General features: G+C 40.6%; 3 protein-coding genes across 3 annotated transcripts; 1 reads left to right on the top strand and 2 right to left on the bottom strand.

Annotated features, from left to right (window-relative positions):
- Window positions 1-434: 434 nt before the first annotated feature.
- Window positions 435-1042, top strand: LOC113565522. Its single transcript, XM_026987790.1, has 2 exons — window positions 435-662; window positions 718-1042. The coding sequence occupies exons 1-2, from the start codon at window positions 546-548 to the stop codon at window positions 997-999; spliced, it is 399 nt and encodes a 132-aa protein (XP_026843591.1). The 5' UTR covers window positions 435-545; the 3' UTR covers window positions 1000-1042.
- A 1695-nt stretch (window positions 1043-2737) lies between these two features.
- On the bottom strand, window positions 2738-19463 carry LOC6593975 (diuretic hormone class 2). The gene is made up of 4 exons (XM_026987791.1): window positions 19250-19463; window positions 4185-4304; window positions 3313-3447; window positions 2738-3241 (listed from the first exon to the last, which is right to left on the bottom strand). Exons 2-4 carry the CDS (start codon window positions 4277-4279, stop codon window positions 3106-3108), a joined length of 366 nt encoding a protein of 121 aa, XP_026843592.1. The 5' UTR covers window positions 4280-4304; window positions 19250-19463; the 3' UTR covers window positions 2738-3105.
- On the bottom strand, window positions 5415-6606 carry LOC6593976 (lysosomal aspartic protease). Its single transcript, XM_002018982.2, has one exon. It carries the CDS (start codon window positions 6586-6588, stop codon window positions 5467-5469), a length of 1122 nt encoding a protein of 373 aa, XP_002019018.1. The 5' UTR covers window positions 6589-6606; the 3' UTR covers window positions 5415-5466.
- Window positions 19464-23222: the final 3759 nt, after the last annotated feature.

Genomic DNA, 23222 nt, shown 5'->3' with positions numbered 1-23222 from the left:
TGATAATCACCTGTACATTTGTACTCCTCTATAGAGGACTTGTATTGGTGTTAAACTTAAGATTCATTACTTCATTCAAATAAAAGAAGCATGCATTGGAAAACGTATATTAAATTCTGTGGGATCTATCAATCAATAACGCATCCAAAACTTAAAAGTTACATTTCAAAAGATAACGTATATTTAGTCGCATATTCGAATCGATATGGTAACGCCTCGTAGGCTCTCCTTAAACTATTGATAACGTATCGGGTGTCTGTTACTACTAACCATACAGTATATACTGTTACTTCAGCCACTAACCATACAGTATATTGTATGACCACTCATGTGGTCAGCCCGCGATATTTGAATCGATATTTGCAAAAAGCTCCTCTAAAGTACGGCTACGACTCGTTATCCCTCCGTTAAATACTGATAACATATCTGTATTTGCCTAAGCAGAAAGAGAGACAGGCTCCTTACCCACACAATACTTTGATTGACTTCGCAAGCAATTCAGAAATTACCTCTAACGGACATCGACGGGCAAGCAGTAGAAAAAAATGGGTGCAACTCGATCGTGGCTCCGATCTGATGAGGTACTGCACCTAAAGGAGGATTTAGCCCAACTCCAAGCAGAACTGGATGCAGCCTACGATATTATCAGTGAGATGGACGATGTACGTGAAACGTACACTTAAAGAAACTATGATATTAACCTCCATCATATTGCAGGACGATATATTGGAAATTCAAAACCAATGGCTGCGCGATGAACTGAAAGAATTCAAAGAAAAATCAGGATGGGAAGATCTTGGAGATGTATCACACAGAAAAATAGGGGAGCGGCAATCTGATCGACATAAGCGTCGCAGATATAGAGAGAATGTGGCCCGCGGCATGCATGGACAGAGTCTGAAAGATTTAGCACTAGAGCGACGATATGGACGGCAATGGGATGGATCGGTTATAGGGGAACTACTCCGATGCTGCAGGGCGGGAGCGGCTCAGAATTGAATCTTTATATTATTTACTATGCACATTCGCACAATTATATACGTTCGACAGTATTAGGTATTAAAAATCTTATCAAATGTACTGTTTCCTCTTCATTTATGCAGGTGATAACGATGGCAAACATTCTTTATTGATCAAACGATTATCAATATTGACTGTAATTTACACAAACGAATGGGAGCGTTGTGAGTCGCAGCTACTGCCGCGACTCTACATTTATACCCGACACCCAGTCAGTATTGCTCCCAAGAGACTGGATAATAAATTTCTTAGAGTCAAACTCGGCTATCGACGCTGGTCAAGAATATATATGTATATTTATGGGGTCGGAAACGCTTCCTTCTGGGCGTTACACACATCCATTTTCCACTCAAATCTAATATACTTCCAAAAATTGATCTAGGTCAATCAACCATTTATTAAAGGTCTTTCAGCAATGACCAGTTGGAAATCCCACTGAATTTTATAATTATTTTTGTATTTGTTTAAAAGATAAAGAAGTTCCTCAATGTGACCGCCTGCGACTATGGCGACAATGCTCGCAAAGTAAATCAATTATCGAATATCGGTATTGATGTGTGATTGCTAGCCAATACTAGCTATGGATCTGTGATCGTTAGCTAATACTATACCGGTTAAACTTTTGAATTCGAATTTAAATTCAAATGCAATTCCTATTTCGTTTTTCTATACGCTCGCTTTAATCTCTTTCTTGTTTCATTAAATGATCCGATACTCATTTTTCCCTATCTGCAAATCCACGTGTAATTATTGGCTTAGAGACGGACCCATCGTTTACAACATGCTGTGCCATTTATTGCACCTCCGAGGACCACTTATCTGTCTGTTCAACGTACACACACTCCGTGCATAAATCAGGGGCATCTAATTCCCCAGCAAATAAATAAATTCAATTGCATTTTCAGCTCCACTCCGTCGTTGAGTGTTTGTGTAAGCGATTTGTAATGCATTTGCTGCTCTGCTCCCCCAAATGGATAAATTGCTATGAGCTCTTGAAATTAGATGGATGAAGCACTTGGGTGAGTCAGGTGAAAGTGTGGTATGGGGTGGAAAATGGTATGAAGTAAATTCGTATCGAATCAAACATTAAATGATGATTATTGAATAGGGTTAATTATAGTTCAAGTAATACTTGCAGGCTGATACTTGGACGTCCCTCCTTCGAAATCAAAGATCTTTGAAATATTTCGGAGTTTCTCTAAATGTAAGACTTTATTTAATCGTGTCCCGACTCCCGTTTTCTTTTATGTATGCAGCATTTTTCCATAGACACAATAGTTGATACAATACAATATATGCAAGTAGAGATTTTTTTGTATATATATACCTTTTTATATATCGCAATAATTGTACGCGTGTTTTGTTTTTGTTGTTATATTTACAATACATTTAAAATTCGCCTGCAGGCCCGATTTAACCGATTCACAAATGATCATGTTAACCGTTCCAGAACCTCTTATGTTTTCGGGGGTCGGATCGGATCTCTGCGTAAATAAACATAATTTCTTGGGGGCTGGGGGCCAAAAAGGGTTTCAAATGTTTTCGTGTGCGTTTCTTTTTTTTCGTGTGGTTATGCGGTTATGTAAGACATACCTAATTAAAGATTTTTTGCGCGAATACATATATACTTCTTGAGTTATTTACTTTATGTATTTCTTTTTGTTAAATATATATTTTTTTAAATTTTTTTTGTAATTTTTTTAGACGAGTCTGAGAGTATAGAGAGAGGAGGAGAGTATTATAGAGAGCAACGCGAGAATAAACCGCTTATAAAATTGAGTTTTGATTTTTGGAGCAACAGTTTAACGTTTTTATTTGGTTGTTCTGGTGTTAATATGTATATATATGTAGATTCCGATATCTTGTAAATATTAATTAATATTATTCAGTAATACTGCACGATCCACATTAAATATATATTTTTATGTATGTACAATGCATAACAAACAAAAAGCAAAACAAACAAAATCCGAAGATGAAGATGAAGTCCTGAAGAATGATGGAAAATTGTGAACTGAAAAATTGGGGAAACTCGTCCACTTATGTTCAGAGGATTCGGTTACTCAGATGTACTCGTATAGAGATTTAGACATCAGTCTCAGAGCGCCGCCTTCGTCCAGGGCCGCCGGCAAAATTGGCCGCAGCCAGACCCATGCGATGCTTTGCCTCCTGGGTGCCCGAATATCCTCGAGCCAGGCCGAAGTCCACAGTTCTCTTCGAACTAAAATCAAAGATGGAGACAGATATGATCTGATATATATATCTGTGGTTGCACGCCTGTCGCCTGCTTACTTCTCCAGGTCGTTGCGGGCCCGTATGATGGTGCGTCCAAAGCGAGTCATCAGCTCCATCAGCAGGTCATCGGGCACCTCCTCCAGTTCGTTGTAGCCAGCGCCGCCGCCGTAGCCTCCTCCTCCATTGCTCTGGCTATTTGGGAGTCAGTCGAATGGAAAATTAGACAGAGTTTTTCTTTGTTTCTGTCGGGGTTTCTGTGTGTCTGTGTATGTGTGTGTATAAATAATTCGCAGGGTCAACAGGATATCTAATTACTTTGGCTCTGTTAAATTTGACATTTGCTGAACGTTCCGTCGTTCATTTGCATGGAAACCCAATTATTTCTATTCAAGAAATTACTAATTAGTCTTCAATGAATTTTTGATAGTTCGTTCTGCCCCATCTTAAGAGGAAAGTGAGCTTCTGGGAATCATAATCTTTTCACTCCCATCAAATTGGTGGGAAGGATTCCTTCTGCCACGAGAATGTGTGTGTCTGTGTGTGTGTGTCTAAGCATTGCTTACAATTTGTGGCGAACAATTTTTTTCTGTCAACGTTTACATTTTGTTAATTGAAAATTGCTCTCGTGTGAGGACTTTAAATGTGCAAAAGACGCTGACAAGACGAGGAAAGTGAGAAGGCTGGGTCCTTCATTTGCTCATATGTGCACGGAAGGTCCTTCCCAGAATTTCCATTTCCCAAAACCGAAATGCACAGCAAACAGTGTCTGGAGCAAACTTCGGGTAATTGCTTTTGGGCAAATATTTTAATAACACAATTTTTTGAGATGGTTTTTTCACACAGCCAAAGTGCCAAGTGCCAGAAATTAATTAGTTCATGTCGCCCGACTAGTATGGGGTCTAGTATGCGATGCAAGGATAATCTACAACTACCTGGGCATTGGTGCTGCCTCGGTGCTCGAGATGGCCAGCAGACACACGGCCAGAAGGGCCACAGCAAAGCAAGCGAATCTGTTTGTCATCATTGTACGGCTGTCTCTCCTGCCAGATCTAAAAATAAACAAGACTTGGGGTTACGTTACACATATACAATGAATTTAAAGCTAAGCGACTTAGACCTAGTCGGAGTACTTGGGTAAACATAATCAGAGACAATTAAAAATCGATTGCTGGGGAAACGACACGAAACGGAAGTGAGACAGTAGACCAGGTTTTCCATTAAGTGATTCATTAACTGCTCAACGAAGCAGGCGACGCAGACAGCAACCCACAGACACACAATCCACACCCAGTCGGCGCAGGAGCCACTCCGGCCCCCACTGCCATTCACATTCGACTCTATCCAATGAGAACTAGTCTTACAGCAAAAGGGCGCTCCACTCCACCATCTCCTACAGTTGGGGAGCTCTTTCCATTCCCTCTGCTGCCCCCGTTTTCCCACACTGGCTGCCAGAAAGTCATTTGCGTCGGCTCCTTGCTAACAGGAGCAATATGAACTGTTGTCTCTGCTCTTTTTTCGCATTGCTCAACTGCACTTCCACTTCCACTTCCACTTCCTGTCATCCAAGCCCCAGTCGGAGGCCCTTTCCCTGTTCTGCCTGCTCCTAAATGTCGTTGCCGCTGTTATGTTTACTGTTGCAAAAGTTTGTGATATCATCGTTGGGGCAGCCTTCGCTTGCCTTTGACAGTCCTGACAGCTCGGGGACAACTTGGGGGACAGCTTCGTCCCGTCCCGGACACACATCATTGCCCACGCAACAGGCTGGACAAATGAATTGACTCTCACTGAGAGTCTGTTGACTTCTGACAGGTCTCACCTCTCATCGCATGGTCGGAATTCATTTGGATCATTTCCATCATTCAGGGTAAACATTTGTCATGGCCATGAATAAGCATCGCACCTCGCTTTAAGTGGCCATAAGTTCCATTGAGAGCTTGAGCAGAAGGAACACTAACATTTCTGCCCATCAAAGACTAAGTGGCTTTAAGTAGCTACAATTCCCACCTAAAAGAACCACCCTATCATCTACAATGTTTCGAAGCCTTTAAACATTTCAAACCTCGAAATTCATTAAGAATATGTAATCACAGATAAGACTGTAACCACAGATTGTAGCCAGCCTTCAGAAGTGCGCACTTTGCAGACATTTCTTCACAGAATTCTTGAGATATTCAAAATCGTTTCTTTATTGATTCGCTGGATCGCTGATGTTTAGGCAACTGGGGCAAAGCCAATGCGGTTGTTGCCCAAATCGAATTCGGTGTAGTACTGGCCAATGAAGACATCGCCCAAGATCCAGAAATCAGTGCCCATGTACTCGAAGGCGGACATGCAGGTGCTGTCCGACTGGATGATGTAGGAGGCAGGGGTCAGGGTGAAGTCAGTACCGCCAATGTTGAAGGTCACATCGGGCAGGGAGCTGACAGTGGAGCAGTCCACATAACCATTATCATCGACATTCAGGATGTCGGTGAGTGTGATGTAGGCATTATAGGGAGCCACAATGAGAGAGGTGCCAGTGTCTGCGATGGCCTGACAATCGGCGCACAAGGAGTTTCCATCGGAGGAGGCGCTGGCCATGGTGAACTGCCAGTATCCTTGCTCGGAGATGGGCACATAGGTGAGGGCTCCGGTGTACAGGGAGGAGTCGGAGCCGCCGAAGATCAGCTCACCGCCATCGCTGGAGGAGCCGGCGCGGGCTAGATAGAAGGAGAACACGGACTGATCTACCAGGCCTTCGGAGACCATGTTGTAGAATACAGGAGCCACGCCATCGACGGCCAGAGACTCGTAGGCCATACCCAGAATACCATCGAAGTTGGCATTGTTGAAGTTCGTGCCCGGTTCGTTGGTCGACTCGGCAAAGGTCTGGCTAGTGACCTTCAGTCCGTTCACGTCGACGGTGTCCTCGGAGAGGTAGCCAGTGAGGCTGCCAGTGCCGTACTGGATGGAGAAGGATTCGCCGTTGGCCACATAGGTGGTGCTGGCACTGGAGTCGTACTGGTTGTGGGTCAGGCACGCGTCGCTCTGGCAGGTGTTCGATGGAACCCACAGGTTGGATGAGCCTGAATCGAACAGCACCTTGAAGCTCTGGGCTGGAGTACCGATGGTGATAGCACCATAGTAGGCCATGTTCATCGAGTTGGAGAGGGTTTCCTCGTTGATATCACGGGGCTGGGGCAGCTGGTACTTGGTGCGCAGGTACGACTTCTCGGCCAGGACATTCTGGCGCGTCTTTACGAAGTTCTGCTCCTTGAGGACGGGCACGCGGTGCAGCTCGGCACTGGCCACTGCCACCAGCACCGCGATCAGAGCGAGGGACTTGATCATCATCTTTCTTTGTTCTTTGTAGTCTACTGGAGTTCGACTAACTGCCAATGGACGGGCCCACATCTAATTTATAGCCCATTGGCAATCAATCACAGACACAAATTTCCATTTCGATAAGATTGGTATAATTCCAGGGAAGCCGCCGAACCACTTGAAAATATGTTCGAACGAGGGGGAACGTTTTGAGTTGCTGCGGAGACCGCAACTCTACATTTATAACCGATACTTAGACAGTATTGCTATCCTCTGGCAGACAGAGAGACCGAGCGAGAAAGAATGAAATTGTTTTCAGACTTTGCACTCTAGAAGATAGTCATCTTTGAAATTGTGGATGCCACATATCTTCGCCCTTTGTGGGGGCGGAGGTGGGCGGGACGATGTTTTGAAATACTATTGTAATACTGACATATCACAGAAGTCTGAATACAAAATGTCGTTGCTCTAGCTCTTATAGTCCCTGAGCACTAAGCGCTCATAGGGACGGACAGGGCTCAATCGACTCGGCTATTGATGCTGATCAAGAATATATATACTTTACGGGGTCGGAAACGATTCCTTCTGGACGTTACAAACATCCATTCTCACCACAAATCTAATATACCCCTATACTCATATTGTGTATCGGGTATAAATATATATGAGATACTTTATCTAGCTATAATTGTAATCCTATTTAGAGGGCGCTTATCAATTCAGGTGTGAATATGAGGTGGTATTTTGCCTATCTATTAGATAATGCAATTCATTCTTAAGATTTGAATCCCTTCCAAATGATTGGACTTTGTTTTGACTTTTTGTTTTGTCAAAATTAATTGCAGGAGTAGTAAATATTTGTGATAATTAAATATTCTACTGTGGTACAAAAATATGTTCGTCATGACACACTATTTTAGGGCTTTACCAGTGATAAAAAAATGTTTACAGCTGATAAGAAAACTTAAGGCCTTCATTATCGTAAAACTGTCAGAAGGTCGTGTGAGCAACCAAGGTTCTCACAGACTGAACTCGGCTGAAGCATAGCCGGATATGGCTGACGGCCGGGCGAACAAAGCGAGGATCAGTCCGGATACCGCGGATATCCGAATGCGGCGAAATGGCCGAGGGCTTCCAGAGAGGATGGGCATCCACTCTCTGAGAGGAGGATGGAGAGGATGGATGGTGGGATCAGGCCGGCAGCGGCCCAACGCATGGCCAAATATGGGATGACGCCACTGCCCCGGTCCCGATGGACCGCGGCGTCTGCCGGAGGAGAGCCATACTGACTAGGTATCGGGTATAAATGTAAAGTTGCGGTCTCCTCGTTTTATTGTAGATATTGAGTATCCAAAAAAAGTTTAAGAACCACTCCGAAAGAAGAACTATTTTAAGGTATCCCTTAAACAGAAAAGTTGCCAATAGCAAATACTTAGGTACCTTTTGCTCTCATTTTTGTCATCCCAAAAACTGAAACAAATATTTTTAGTACCTTTACAAGAAAACTCCAAAAGGAAAAACCTAACCATTCCATTTGGGTGAGGCTGACTAATTGCTTTTAGCCACTTTAGAGGAATTCCATTCCACCTTCTCTGTACGCAAGAAATTCCATTCCAATCAAGCGATTCACTTTATCCATTTTACGAATCCACTCGGCCATAAAAGTACTGGCGGGGCAGATAGAAGCAGCGCAAATGCAGGTTCCTCCACTTGAAGTCCTTAAGTCCTTATTGAAATCAGATTTAAAATCAAACAAAATGTTACTTCAATTGGCAGAACCAACCTAAGGAAGGACGAAGGACAATGGCGATCAATGTGTGATGATTGCCAGAGAAAATGAGGAGAAATGTGGAGCTCTTTGGGTGGGGTTTTTGCGGCTTGCGTTGGGTGGTTAAGCCACAGGTTGATTTCGAAGGGGGCAGGAGACGCACTGCGAGTGTCCTGGCCATCCGCTTATCGCCTGAGTGCTGACCGCACTCCCACAGAAAAAAGGACGACCACAAGGAATGAAGGAATCCACAAACGCGTGAGTACATTGCACACTTTTGGGGACAAATAAAGTAATCAACGGATTTCACGCAACGTTGGGCAATTTCGGTTACCATTCGGTGTGTCCACTGGCACACAGTGCGTATGATTACTGTTTCTGCGGTCACATTTCGTGTGGCAATTATTAGGCGGCGGGCCAGCATCACAGGACAAATGCCATACGGATGGTTGTCCCATCTGCTCTCAGACACTCCAGCTGCAAACCGTTTATCAATCATTTTTGATTTATGGCCTCCAGTTCGCAGTGGATTGGAGTGCATGGCCAGTTGGTAGTTGGTAGTAGCTCCTCCCGGGGCGGCTGGTCCATCCAACTAATCGAACAACGAATCATCCATGTGTGAGTGCACACACACACACCCATATGAATTTTCGATTTATTTTTTATTATTATTTGTTCTCCCTTTTTGCTGTCCGAATGACCCAAAGGCTTAGCCCCCGAGATGCAAATAAAAATTAACCAAATAAATATTTGATAAGCCCTGAATATCCCTGAATAAATTTGTTTGTTTGTTGTGGTTTTTTTTCGGTCAATGAGCAATTTATAGATGACATTCCCGTTCCTGAAAGCTTCACAGTTGACTGACAATCGGAATTAGTTGTCTTCCTGTTCATCCTGGCATCGGGTTTCCTTCCGCTGATTGCATTTTCGCAGCTTGCTCGATGCCCCGCTGCGCGCGATGCACTGACGCGATGCATTTTATGCACTCCGCGTGGAAGTCAGCCAAGTGTCAGGCGATTTAATCGACTAATATATCGCTTCAAGTATGAAATGGGCATTTAGCAGGGAGAGATGAGCCATGGCAAAAGCAAGCTTTCTCAGTGACCTTTGGTGACACTGCAGAAGCGGAAGCACTCTATCAATGACCTTTGAAGATAGTCGAGAAGCCGTAAGGCCTTAGGATGGTGACAAATAAACTAAAGACTAATGAGTTCCTGAGGAAATGCAACAGGCGAATGTCTTTTAATTGAATGAAGGACGCAGAGTAAATAAGAAACTGCAGAGCTCACTTTAAGCGCACCAAAACAATCTATAAAAGTCTCTCAAATAGTTCCAATCCAAGTCTTTCTTGTCTTATACACATTCACATTCTCTTTTTCTTTATAAAATATAAAAGCCTCGGGACACCTTTCTTTTCACATCCTTTTGTGGCTTCTTCGAATCAACAAACCCTCAATACGCAGCTCAACGTCAAGCAGATGTTCCAGGAATCAAAGTATCACAGTCTAATCGGGTATTAGGGTATTACGGTATTAGTATCCTTCTGCTCCAAATGAAATTCGAATTCATCAACAACCTTGGGGGCATATTCAAATCGCTTCAACTGGAATTGGCAAAGCGTTTAACCAAAGTGTTGGAAGTCAGCTTTTGGCCATGGTTTAACCCAAATCAACTGCTGCTTAGTCAGCAAATACATTTGTCTAATGAGATCCTTGGTTATTCGCATACCTCTGGGCGCCACACACTCACGCACACACAGACCGAAAATCCCACCTTGACCAAATGGTCTGGGATTGGGCCAGAGAACTGGGATGGGAAGAGAGATCTGCCTTGGAGACTGGGGGCTGCAGCCTGGACTAAAGTGAAACACGAGAGTCAGACATTGAAATTGCATTGCGTTGATTATGGTGTCCAACAACGAGACACCACCTCCTTCTGGCCCACTCAGGACCGGACCTCTCTGGCCCCTTGGCTTTTGTCGGCTGTCGCACCGCACCGGTGGCCCCGCTGTGTTGGTAACTGAAAACGTACTTATGATTGCCGCCGTGGGAGTGGAAGAGGCAGTGGAAGTGGTAGTCCTTTGGGGGGCGGGAGGTTCACACGAGTGGGTCATAGTTGAAATTGAATTTGGGTCATTCAATCCCAATGCCAGGGCTACACGTTGGCTCCAGGAATGACTCCTTTGCCTACAAAACAATCACAAATACATATGTATATATATGTTGCACGTGCTTTCATTTTGTTGCCCTGTTATGTTGGTCCTTGTGGAAGGCTGATGGCGTTGAGGGAAGGATAGTTTCTATTCTCTAAATACCGTTTCCCATTTATTTCATTGAAATCGTCTTTTCTCTCAGTGTTTAAGGATTGCTTGAAGAGCATAAATTCGTAAAGGTGGTCCTCTGAAATGTCAACAAAATAATTATGGAAAATTATGGAACCACAGTACAGCCAGTACATTAAATTTTCATATACCCAAATGAAAATTGCGTGTACGATGATTGGATGGAGGAGGGGAGGATGGAGATGCCTATCACATCAGGAAGTCGAAAAGGAAGCAGAGGAAAATTCCTCTTGCCCAGTTATAATTGGATGCTTATTGAATTAGTGACAAAGTCGTTGTTGGGATTGGGATTGGAGAGGTCGTACAACCCGCTGTGTGTGTTGCCAGCTGCCCTGCCATTTTAGATATTCATCAAATTATATGTATTCCGTTTGTCAAATTAAGCAAACAACCACAAGATTGATTTGGATTTGTCCTGGCAGACATTTTCTCCCAGCCTTGATTTGCCTCCCGTGATTTGGGATGTGTATCTGCTGGCATCTCTGTGGCATCTTAACTGATTAGTGGACTAAGCCACTGAGTACTAGAGCGAGAGAGAGAGCTAACAAGCTGGCTAAATGTCCACAAACTGACCAAACAATCTTTAGGCATCGCCTTCTACTACTTTGATTGGGAAAATCCCACTCAAGTCTTTTTCGAACACCTAAATTCCAATGAAAGGTTCGCCCGCTCGTAAGTGTCCAATCTTTTAGTGATACCCCAAATGCCAATCGATTAGAGAAATCAACTATAAATCAATGGGGAAATATATATATATATATAGAAATCTGACAATTTGAAGCAGCAAATAAAATATCTTTTAAAGCAAACAATTTATGTCCATCAATCAAAGGCAATAATCTTTCGAAGATAAGATATGATTAACTTGAAAATTAAGTTATAATAACGCGTAATGGTGCCTTGACACTTATTGTTTGAGAGACGATTGGTCTACTCTTCTAATATTTAGATTTTATTTCGAAAATATTTAAACAAAGCACTTGTCAGAAAGAAATCAAAGAAAATGAGGTTGGAATATGTAGGAATAGATAAGGTTCTTTAAGGTTTTTTGTAGGCTAGGTAAGGGCTAGAAAGACAACGAATAAAACGATTGATTAAGGTTAGACAAGGGTACGAAAACGTTTTGGTTCTGCAAGGCAAATGCCAGATAACACAAGGAGAGGTTAAAGGTTAAGGTTAAAGAAGGTTTATGGAATAAAATGTATAATAATTTTAAAGGAAAATAAATTAAGATTATTTACGACAAAAAAAACTTAAGTTAAGAATGGCTACCGATTCTTTGAACGAATTAAAAGCCTATCCCAAAAGTCCCATGGACCCATGGACCTTTACTCCAAATTTCAATTATCAAACACGTTTAATAACTGCTACTAAAAGGTCACGTCACAAGACATTAGCTAATTATAACTATCTAACGCTTAATGGTTATGTACCATTAAAAAAAAAAAATGTCAAAGAAAAGTTTCTGCACTTCCTCGTGGGAGAAAAACTTCGTCACGAAGTTTTCTTTATACTCTTTACGAGGAGGCAGAGACACCATCGTTGTCATGCTCATCGCCAGCCTGTTCATGTTGTGGATAACCCGAGCGTTTCTTGGATGCCAGCAACAATGAACAAATTGTTGACCCGACCAGAGAGGCAGGCGGCAGGCGGCAGTCGGCAGTCGGTTGTTGGGGCGGGGCAGGGCAAGGTGCCACATGTAAAGACAATGAGGTGGAAAAGGTGAGCACAGGAGACAGGTGAGGCGAGGCGGAACATTTAACTTTCGGAGGCTAAAAGCTTTGCCCCGCCACAACCCGCCACAGGAGGCAACACAACATCCTCCAGGGAATTGCCACGCGAGCGAGCCCTGCTCTGCCCATTTCCCAAGACTTGGATGAGGATAAGGATGAGGATGTGGCTGTGGATGTGGCAGAGGCAGAGGCAAAGGCACTACCTGGGCCACTCTTTACATTTACTTAAAAATTCATTGCGGCCCAAGGAATTCTTTTATTTTTGTTGTTACATCTTGTCCTGCTTCGTGGCCTGAATCTTTAAAATTGATGAAAAATTATGCCAAAAATGTCGGCAACAGATTAAAATAATTGCACTCTACTCGAGCGGGGTTGAAGCTGGTGAAGTTTCTGTCGGCCATTTGGTTTTATGGTTAACAGAACAAGCCACAAATTGTTCGGGCAACAGGTTTAGACCTAATGGGAATTTGGTGTTAGCCCGAATGCTTTAGCTTTTTGCTCTGTATTTCGCATTCAAATCTAGGGAATTTGTGAATTGGCCTCAGGTGATTTGGCATTGTTGCGTTCGTTTCAGTTTCTTTTTGATTTCCGCCTTTTGTTTGCCACCATTTGGGACTTTTATGTGATTCTTTGATGAGTTTTCTTTGGAAAAAGAGGTCTCTCCTCTCGAAGTTTGGTTAGGCAAATGTTTGAAATAAATTATAGATACTCAGACACATTCACGACTTTTTTGGTGTATTTTTTATTGAATTTATATGTATTTAGATGGAATGGTGCTCATAATTTTGTATATTTTTGTGGCATATCTGCTTGGAATTTCATTCGTTCCCTAAAATTGTTATTTGTAGACTGCTATCAAGACTTTTCAAGACTACTATTCATTTGTTTATTAACTAATTGACAACATAACATAATTTGTAACATATTTTTCTTTCTTATTTTTCACTTCCCGCACAAATAAAAATATTGCAAAAGAGCGTTGCCTGCTTTCCGGGGCAACGACAAAGGGCAAAAATTGTTGCCTGCTTTCGGGAGCACCGCATATAGGGATCTACAAATGCAATATGTGGCTCGTGTAACGAAAGGAATCCTTAGGACAACGATGAACTAAGCAAGGAATAAGAACTTGGAAAATACTTTTGCACTTTTGTAAAGTTTCCCCACACACATCAGTGCCACGTAACGCGGCAGAGCCAAAGTGCGTCACAAAGAGTGGGAAAATATTCAAATGAAACAAAGACCGCAAACTATGCTTTGGGGAAAATCCAAAGAGAGGGAAGAGGTCAAATTGGATATGCATTTGCTTACTTTTGGAAAAAAACCAAGAAAATTGTCTGTACGTTTGCATTTTTTCCAAAATATCAAGAGAGAAGCTCATGTGTGCTGTGCCTTTGAAAAAAAATAAAGAAACTTGTGGCAAAAGTTTTGCTAAATACTTTGTTAAAGGAATTTTTGTACAAGCCACTATAACACACACACACACACACACAAGTTGCAAACCCCAATCTCCCGTCATCATGTGCGCCAGTTGTCAACATATGTATACGTATACGTATCGATGTCAATACAGTGGCTGTGGGCTGCTCTTTCACTTTCGCTTGATTGCATTGTCAGGTCCCTAAGCCCTCTCTTCCTCCTCCCTACCATTCGAGTCCTCTATTTGTTGCCTGATAAACTGGCAGTTGGAATGACGCTTGTTGGTTTGCTTGCTTATGTTTTATGAGCATTGTTGCCACAAAGTTCTCGCCCCCCTCCTCCCATTCAGTTTGCATTGAATTTCTGTTTCTGTTTGCAAAATGTAAATGTTGCTCCTCGATATCACAAAGCTTTGAACTGCAGAAGTCTTTCCAGAGCAGAGCACTGGCACTCGTTTGAACGAGTTAGACGTATGTATTTTGCAATTGAGTGTTGCCTGTTGAAATAGTTATCCCGCCTTTAATTGCCTGTTGGTTTGGTTTAAATAAGGTTTTTGCTGTTCAAATGGTTCATAGCCTGCCAAAGGATATGAATTGTGCTTTTGGAAACACTCGGCAGGCTCATTGAACTGGAAAAGTACACACGAGGAGGCCCCAGGGGGAGCATACTCCTTATGGTTTATGGATTTCGATTTTGCTTAAGCCCCAGTTGAAGACTCTTCTTGAGTGGAAGTTTAATCGGAGAACAGAGGTATCACGGAGGTACTTTTCATATCATTTTGTTTTTATTTTAATATTCTTTTCAATTTTCGAAATGCACATTTCTAAGCGCCAAATAAGCGCTCATCTGTGCAAAGAATTTTCTCTAAGCCCTGTTTTGAGCATTCGACTTCAGTTTCTTTTCGCTTCGAGCTGAGAAGCGTGAAGAGTATTTAATTTAAATGCCGGTCATAAATGTTCAAACATTTTTTAAAGCGAATTTATTACAAAAAAGCAAACTTTGTCATACAAACAATTCAGCAACGGAGCAAACATGCGGGGAAGAGAGTCGGGGAGAGTCGATGGAGAGTCGATGGAGAGTTTAAGCAAACACTCTGGAAGGAGGACCGGGCACACATAAAAGCCATAACACCAGGGCATATCTGGGGGGAGTCTGTGGGGAGAGAATGTGCGGTGGGGGGGTTGAGACGGATGTCTTATCACAGAAGAGGAATGGTATGGCGTGGCAGCATCAGCGCCCGAGAATGCTTATAGGAAAATGCAACATAAAATACTTTTTAAATGTGAATAAATATTTGGCACGGTTACGCTAAGGAGCAAATACCATCAAAGGTGGGTATATGAGGTGGGGGATGGGTAATGCAAATGGAGAGTGAAAATGTATGCCAAGAGGCTAACATTTATCAGCAACAAATTTATATCTTTCCTGCAGGGCAAATATGAAAAATATGAATCAAATGAAAATAAATATTACCCTGAGAGGAGCAGGATCATGAGCTCAAAAATACACTAAAAGGATTAAAATGTTTATCGTTTCATTAAAGATAAATTATAAAGAGAATGTACCAAAACTTCTAGCGAAAAAATGTTACCTCAAAAACCAACAGAAAAAAACAAACAAAAATTTGTTCAAAAATTCCAATTTACCCCAGATCCGGCTTAAAGTTCATCAAAAGCCGCACCATAATCTCTTTTTAATACCCCCAATTAACCAAAGAGTCTGCTCGTATAAGCCGTATCTATGATGATTTATAGCTCTTTTTTCAGGCAAACTTTTAATGATTTTTCCCACACTAAAATTGCAGTCAATTTAACCCGAAACTCGGGTAACTTTTTATGCAGTTTCCAATTCAAAGGCCTAATTGAAGGCATAAACATATCTGACTGAAGAATCGTGCACCCAATTACATTGTAAACCGTAAAAACTGGCATTATTATGATCATTATTATTCGCCCCGTGCCAACAAATGGGGAAATAATCCCCGAAATGGTGTATATGTGAGGAGTATTTTTGAGTTTATGGATGAGTCCACGGAGGAGACGAGACCCACATTGATGTGGAGACCACGGAGGACCCATTGAAGTCGAAAGCGTGGCAGGCATCAGAATAAGGAATGTTATGCCATTGTGCTCTGGGTGTTTGCTTAGCTTCCGCCGGGAGCATGGTAATTTTGTGCCGGGGATTCCCCCAGCTCTGCCACGATGATTAGCATGCATATGTGTGTGTGTTACGGAGGGGCTAAAGTTCTCTGTAGCTTCTGGCAAACAACACTGGCACAACAATTTAATTAATAAAAATATGCAAATTTAATTAGAAGAACGGACAACCGGGGGAGTGCTTGTTAAGAACAATTTTATTCGAAAGTTTTCTACATCATTTTGGGTGTTCAGTTTAAGCCCTTTTTTGCTGGAGGATTAGCCACGCTCAAGTGGTGAAATTTTCTGCTTTTAGGCACCATCAAGTGACGATTTTTACTGCGTTTTAGGCAGGAATTTCGAGGTTTTTTCAGCGCACTCAAGTGCTGAATTTTCTGCCTTGTTGAAGACCTTTGTCTAATAATTTTTTAATTGATGCCCACGTTAAGGTCAGGTACACCTTCGCGCTTCCCACTTGAATTAATTGTGTATGAAAAATTTTCCACATCATTCCACTTCGACCCAGAGAAAACCAAGAAAGACCATTCAAAAAGAGCGCATTTGGATGCTGTGGAAAACCAGGAAAGACCATTAAAAAAAAGCTTATGAAGGGAAGTACTACTGGCACCCAAATCAACTGCCTTCTTACAGTGTTTTCTGCTGTCTGTTCACGTATTTTTCTTTGGTAAATTTAAAGAAAACATTGTGGTTTCTGTTCAAAGCATTTAAATAAATAACCCAAGGGTGGACTCTTAAATTAAGTAGTTTTCAACGCCTGTCATCCGACATTTTGTGCACCTGAGCCACAACTTCTCCCTCGGTTTTCGGTTTTCAGGTCTCGTTTCTGCCTGCTTCACAGTTTGCCCCAAACAAATGTGGTAATATAAAATGGCCAAAATGTGTAGGAATTCGAATTGTGTGGCCAAAACAGTGGGGCGGAGTGTGAAATTTATTGATTGAAAATCTAATTGCAAAATAGTATTTGTTGCTTAAGGGAAATCCTCTTGGCTTAAGAGACGTTTATGAAATATATTATGGTGGAAATAAATACTTTTGAATGTTATATTTATTCAAGAATATTTGTGCAAAAGATTGTATTTCTTAGGAGAGAATGGAGGGTGGAGTCTTGAGATTATTTTGGACACATATTGACATCTTTTAGGAGGAGTAAAACGTGACAAATCTGTAGAATATTTATATAAAAATATTACTTTTAATCATCCTATTTCATCCTATTCCTATTTGGTTTTGAACCCCATTCCCGTAACGAATTCCCATTTAAAGCTTTATAAAAAAAGTGAGGAAAAGGAAAGGATTAAAAGGATTTCCTCTCCTGTTCGACTCCACTTTTAAAATCACTTTTCTTCTCTTATTCCACAGTTAAGCAGCTTTCGCGCTTCGCACTTTTAAATACATTTTTAATTTTCATCACTTTTCAATTATTTTGTTTTTCTATAATTTTAATTTGATCTACATGCGGATTTCACTGCCGTTTATTCTTCAATAAAACGAAAATTAATTGCTCATTTGCTATAAATGGGAATTTGCGACTAAAGCCGGAAACATAATGGTTTCGCGAAACATACCATTCCATTGAATTTAAAGTAAAGTTTTGCGGAGAAAATACCAGTACAGGACTCAGTGATTCGAATCACTGAACAGATGAGCAATTCCAGGCCAAATACGGTTGATCTTTGATGCGGGGGGGAGTTTAATTGCCATTGCTTGAAAATGTTTAAGCCAAACGGTTGCGGAAAATATTTATGAAAATAATTTCCCACACACATATTTCAGCCCAGAACTTCCTCTTGATATTAAGCCAAGAACTTCTACTACATTCTTAAACCAAGATCTTCCTCAATAAGCTAAAAAGCTTTCTCATTATGTTTCAGCCAAGAGCTTCGAAAATATGTTTAGGACAAGAACTTCCTCTACATATTATTAAGCCAAGAAGAATTCCTGTACATATTTAAGCCTAAGAGCATCCTCCACATATTTAAGTCGTGAACTTCCTCCACATATTTAAGCCAAGCACTTTAAGAAGCTAAAGCCAAAGTCTCGGGCAATTTCAGTAGGAAAACTCTCAAAGCAGCCTGCCTCCCTAAAAACTACCAAAACTACAAGGACGATCCAATATGAGGGCCGCATAAAGCTTTAAATGATTGCGATAATCCAAAAGGACTTACTTGGTAATAAGACCAGCGCAGGGTCGACTTCAATTTTGCAACATAAAATAAAGATTTCCCAGATACAACAAGGAATAAAAAGGTCGCCCAGGCCAAAAGCCAAAAGCACAAGAACGGAGGCGAAGCAACAAATGTCCCGGGCTCAACACACATCATCGAGAAGGACATCATGGAAACAATGGCGGACTGGGGGTTTCCATGTTGACTTTATGGCTTAGGCCGGGGCTAAGAAGCCATTTCCAAAAGCCCAAAGACGAGATATTTACAGATTTATAAACATATGAAATTTTGAGCCATAAAAACATAATTAAGTGGAAGATGAAACGGTAGGAATATGCAACAAAAAGGTCAACAATAGACCTAGAAAATATTTTGGGATAAACTTTTGCATTTGGTTTATTAGAAAATCATAAATTTGGGGACACTTTTGACTAAACTCAAAAAAAAAGCGAACAGAATACATCATTTAATTAATGCGGAATGAATATCATTATTAGAATTTGATAAAGATATTTGATGGAAATATTTGTTAATAATTAAGTAGTAATGTAAAAGAAAATCGGAGTTAAAATAAATCAAATAGAACCATATTATAAATAACATCAAAAATGTATTAATCCATTTAACTACCATTTTCAGTTACCTTGAAATAAGATAACACCCCTACAATTAGGATTTCCCTAGAAATTCTGCAGAAACCTAAGCTAAAGATAAGTTTTCCGACGGCTAATATAATATCTTAAAGAAAATTTTTAAATATTTATTAAAAGAACACCACAAAAAAATTACCCGACGGCTTTTTCAGTAGATCAAATAAAAATAAAAATGGAACAAAAGGGACATAAAATATCGAAAAACATTTTGAATATAAAAATAAACAAATTCATACATTTAGTACGTCGAAAAAAGGTATAAGCTCTATGATTTAAAATAAATTAAATACTGAAGGACGTAAGAAATATTTGTAAGTTCAGAAATATGTTATAAATTGTTTAAAAAATGAGCAAAGTAGAAGTATTTTCCGAAGATTTCGAAACAGAATTAATTTAAAAAAAAGTGTTTTCTTCTATTTATTCATTATAAATTATTAATTAATATTTTATAAAACTCACCTTTTTCACGCAAATGCACAGACAAAAGCGTATTTTTTTTTAATTCCTTTCACACAAATATCAGTTTGTTAATTTATTTGTTATTTTAGAAACTTCACTGGGATATACACGGAAACTTTCTTCGAAAACTGAGCCAAACACTCTCAGAATTTTCCAAATTTAAATAGGGTTTACATTAACCATCAGTGCTCTGCTCTGCGGGTGCTCTGCTGCTTTGGCTGCTGGGTGACTGCACCGCTTTGAGTGTGAAACGTGAGTGGAATCGGCAGCCCAAGGAGCCAGCGATTTATACGGGGCGAGTGGCAAGCCGATGGCCAGCCGAGGATACGAAAGATTTCAACGGTTTCGGTTTCAGGTGGGGAGAGCCGATTGCCAGGGACCGACGCACGGAGCCGAAGAGCTCCCACACAGCCCCCTGCCCCCAAAATATGTATGATTTTGCGGGTTTGGGGATTGTGCGCAATCATTGCGGATCCGGCAGACTACAAATGTACGTATACGCAACACGTGGCAATTTGTGGTCATAATTGTGAGGTGCTTTTCCCTTCTATCCAATCTGTTTATTAATCATCAATTACGCACAATTATCGAATCGGGGATCCATCGATCATGCTATCAGTATCGCACTAATCAGCATCAGATTATTTTCAATTAGTTGCCCGTGGCAGCTGTCAGTCGCCAAATCCAATATAAATCCCCCTCTGAATGCTTATTAATTCTTGCAGGGCATTATCAAGTAATTGGTATTATGCCACATTCGTGGACTCCATTCCATGACTAAGCATTGGAGATTACTATATATAAAATATTACTATCCCCAAATTATTCAACTGTTATGAATACGCAGATCAATGCGTTACGTACGTAAATATCATGATGATGAAATCATGATATGGCTGATAAAAATCACGGATAACATAAGGTTACGCCCATTCTGTTGGATTTAATTGAAAAGGTCTGCATATTCTAGCGTGGGTATGACCGTATGAACTGATATATAATTGATATATTTCCATCAGAGACTGTTAAATGTTATTTTCAAAGTTTTAATACAAATTATAATATGTACTACTCACCAGATAAACTCGAGAATGCAAGGTGATCGCTTTGACATACTTTTCTTTTCTGCAAAATCGATAACGAGAAAATATGATATCATTTTGAAAAGTATGGAAATTTATCTTTAAAATACATACCATGCTCTTGTCATTTTCTTTTCCGCTTTACGCGACATTTAACGATTTCTGTTGAGGCCAAAGCCGTCGTAGCCACCCTCTGTAAGACATTGCTTTCAATATTTTCCACCTAACTTGGCTTCACATAAACAAAATTAAAAAAAATAATAAGGCAATTCGCGATTTTTGCTGAATTTTTAACAATTTTTTAAACACTTGGGTTTGCTGCACGTGTGAGTCTGTTGTTTTTATAGGCAACACTTAATCCGTTCTATTCTAGAGTTGATAAAACCAGTTTTTCCTTTCATGGTTCCTTAATAGAATTATCTGAAAAGAGCCAAAAGTTTGGATAAATTTGAATACAAGAAACATATGAATATTTGGATACAATACGTATTTGAGTAACGCCCTTACATTTCCATGTTCCAAATTTGTTTAAGTATGGCTTTTGGAAGTGTCTGTCTCATCATGAAGTATAAAATTAATACAATTTCCTTCATATCCATACTTATTTGAGCTTTCGCCAGCGGTAAGGAATATTCTGCGACCTATCCCAAGTATTCCACATTCCCCAATCCCCCACTTTGTCATATTAACACACACGTTCATCAACAACTCTCTCCGTCAAAAAAATGGGGGAAATGCCAGTTGCGTACGTAGGAAATCCTTATTGCCTTTCAAATATAACGCACATCTATCTGTAGATATATATATATATGTATCTATACCGTATCATTGTGTACATATGTAGATTTTATGACAGTAAACGCGACTAATGATAATGTGGACTGATAAAAGCTTTACAATGTTTTTTTTTTGGCAGCGACGTGTCCGGCTTGGTTTTTGGTGTCGGTATGTTTTTTTTTTTTTGGTGAATCGTATAAAACGTGATTCTAATCTCTACATCCTCGGCCTTGGCCACAGCCACCCTCATAACACACAGATGTATACGTGTATCTATAGAGTGAGGGATAGAATCTGAATCCTCGGAGACCATAGGGAGACTTAGGCATCTATCTATCCAACTGTCAAACTATGTCAAAATCATAAAGATAATTAAGAGGAATTACGCAAGCATGTGTTAACTTTTCGGTCAGACTCCTGGCCCCTCTTCATACATACATAATTCCCTGCCAGACATCAAAGAAATTGCATTTCGCTGTACTCCTACTGGATGAGGCCGCTAGCGAGTCGGGCTAATTTATGAAATTATAGGGAAAATACCTCCCCCCACGCGCATATAAATCAATACTCATGGAAATGGAAATTGACTTTGTGGGTAGCTGTAGCATGTACCGCGGAGAGATGCATTCCACTTCCCGCTGAGCCAGAGTCCGGAGCGTAGTGCATATTTCGATTTTATGACCGCCACAAAGGATGCCAAAAGGTTGTCGGTTGTTGTTCGCTTTGAGTCACGTTAATGCAGCATCACCTCCATCCAACGACATGGCGTGGACGTCAGGGTTTTGGCGGAAAGAATTTCAATAATCTGGAAAGGACATTCAAATGCAAATGCCACAATGGTTCATCCCTGAATAAAGATTTAGCCATATGTGTATACATATTAATAGGTATTATATTCAATCCATTGCAATGCATTGGGCAACAAACTGATTATTTAATCGTTATTATACCAGATACTCAAAGAGTACGGGAGTATATTCGATTGACGGAAATGTTTGTAACACTCGGAAGGAAGCGTTTCCGACCCCAATAAATATATTGTTTCTTGGATGTGCGAACCTGGTTGTATTCGTATAGAAGTCTCATTCTCTCCCTTACAATGTGGCTTAGTAGCAAAGGGAGCGTTTTCATTTTCGGAATGCTCTCTCCAATGAGTACTCGTAGAAATATATTTATTTAATTAAAGATAACTATCAATCCAAATACCATAGTGTCTTTTAATAACCGAACTTTAAAGCTTAAACGGCTTTTAAGCGTCTTGAAACAAGGGTTATCTGAAAGGCTCAATCTCCATAAACTCAAGAAATTCTTTGCCTCCGACAAATACATTTACGAAGCGCTACTTTCTCTTACCAGTCGTATCCTTCAGATACCAATGCATAGGTATTTAGGGATACAGTTGTGAAGCTGGTATTGAGGGAAGTACGTACACACATTCAAAGCAAAAGTAGTGAAGTACATTTCCTTGTTTTTCTTTAAAAAGGATAATGTCTGCAGCACATCTGAAGCAGTATCTTTAAGAAGATTATGCCTCAAGTTCAAGGGTCGAGGGATGTCATTGCCAAGCTCAGGAGCTTGGAAACTTATCGGAGGGCTCAACAATTCAGAATTAGCCACCTAAAGAAAAACGCCTACGATGTAGAGAATCAAGCGAAAATACTGCACGAGTTGCAGCCGAATGTGTCCGAGCAGGCAAGGGATATGATATTATTCCTGACCAGACCAGACAGAAAAAGTCCATGGATGAGCTCACAAGTAAACAGCAAGATGTATTTAGAAAGGAAATCGACTGAAGTCAAATCAAATCAAAGAGAAACAAAGCTGCCATGAAGCGCGAAACAATTGTCGCCTTTTGGGGGCCATTCTAGAAAATCACATATGTAATGTTAAATTGATTAAAATTGAATACAAATTTCTCATATAGGTTGGCGGTATAGCAACGATATTGCGGAAGAGGTCCTGTTTGTGTCGAATACGACGGACCAATGGAAGTTTACGCGAATGAGAACTGTGTGTATTATCCTCATATTATTCTGAAAATATACTGAATACTGAAAATGTATATGGATAGATGTATTCTTTGAATCGTGATGATGAGAGATGAATATTTATAG

Source organism: Drosophila persimilis, unplaced genomic scaffold (assembly GCF_003286085.1).
Source record: "Drosophila persimilis strain 14011-0111.01,24,50 unplaced genomic scaffold, DperRS2 tig00000124-arrow-pilon, whole genome shotgun sequence".
NCBI lineage: Eukaryota > Metazoa > Arthropoda > Insecta > Diptera > Drosophilidae > Drosophila > Drosophila persimilis.
Note: the sequence above shows the minus strand (reverse complement) of the source record. Positions and strands in the feature narration are given on the sequence as shown.

Excerpts from the sequence above, each read along its gene's own strand:
- LOC6593976 (XM_002018982.2), bottom strand. The coding sequence starts at position 6,588 with ATGATGATCAAGTCCCTCGCTCTGATCGCGGTGCTGGTGGCAGTGGCC.
- LOC113565522 (XM_026987790.1), top strand. The coding sequence starts at position 546 with ATGGGTGCAACTCGATCGTGGCTCCGATCTGATGAGGTACTGCACCTA. Across the intron at positions 663-717 it reads TTATCAGTGAGATGGACGAT|GACGATATATTGGAAATTCA; the intron begins GTACGTGAAACG and ends ATCATATTGCAG.
- LOC6593975 (XM_026987791.1), bottom strand. The coding sequence starts at position 4,279 with ATGATGACAAACAGATTCGCTTGCTTTGCTGTGGCCCTTCTGGCCGTG. Across the intron at positions 3,448-4,184 it reads GCAGCACCAATGCCCAGGTA|CCAGAGCAATGGAGGAGGAG; the intron begins GTTGTAGATTAT and ends ACTCCCAAATAG. Across the intron at positions 3,242-3,312 it reads GCCCGCAACGACCTGGAGAA|TTCGAAGAGAACTGTGGACT; the intron begins GTAAGCAGGCGA and ends CTTTGATTTTAG.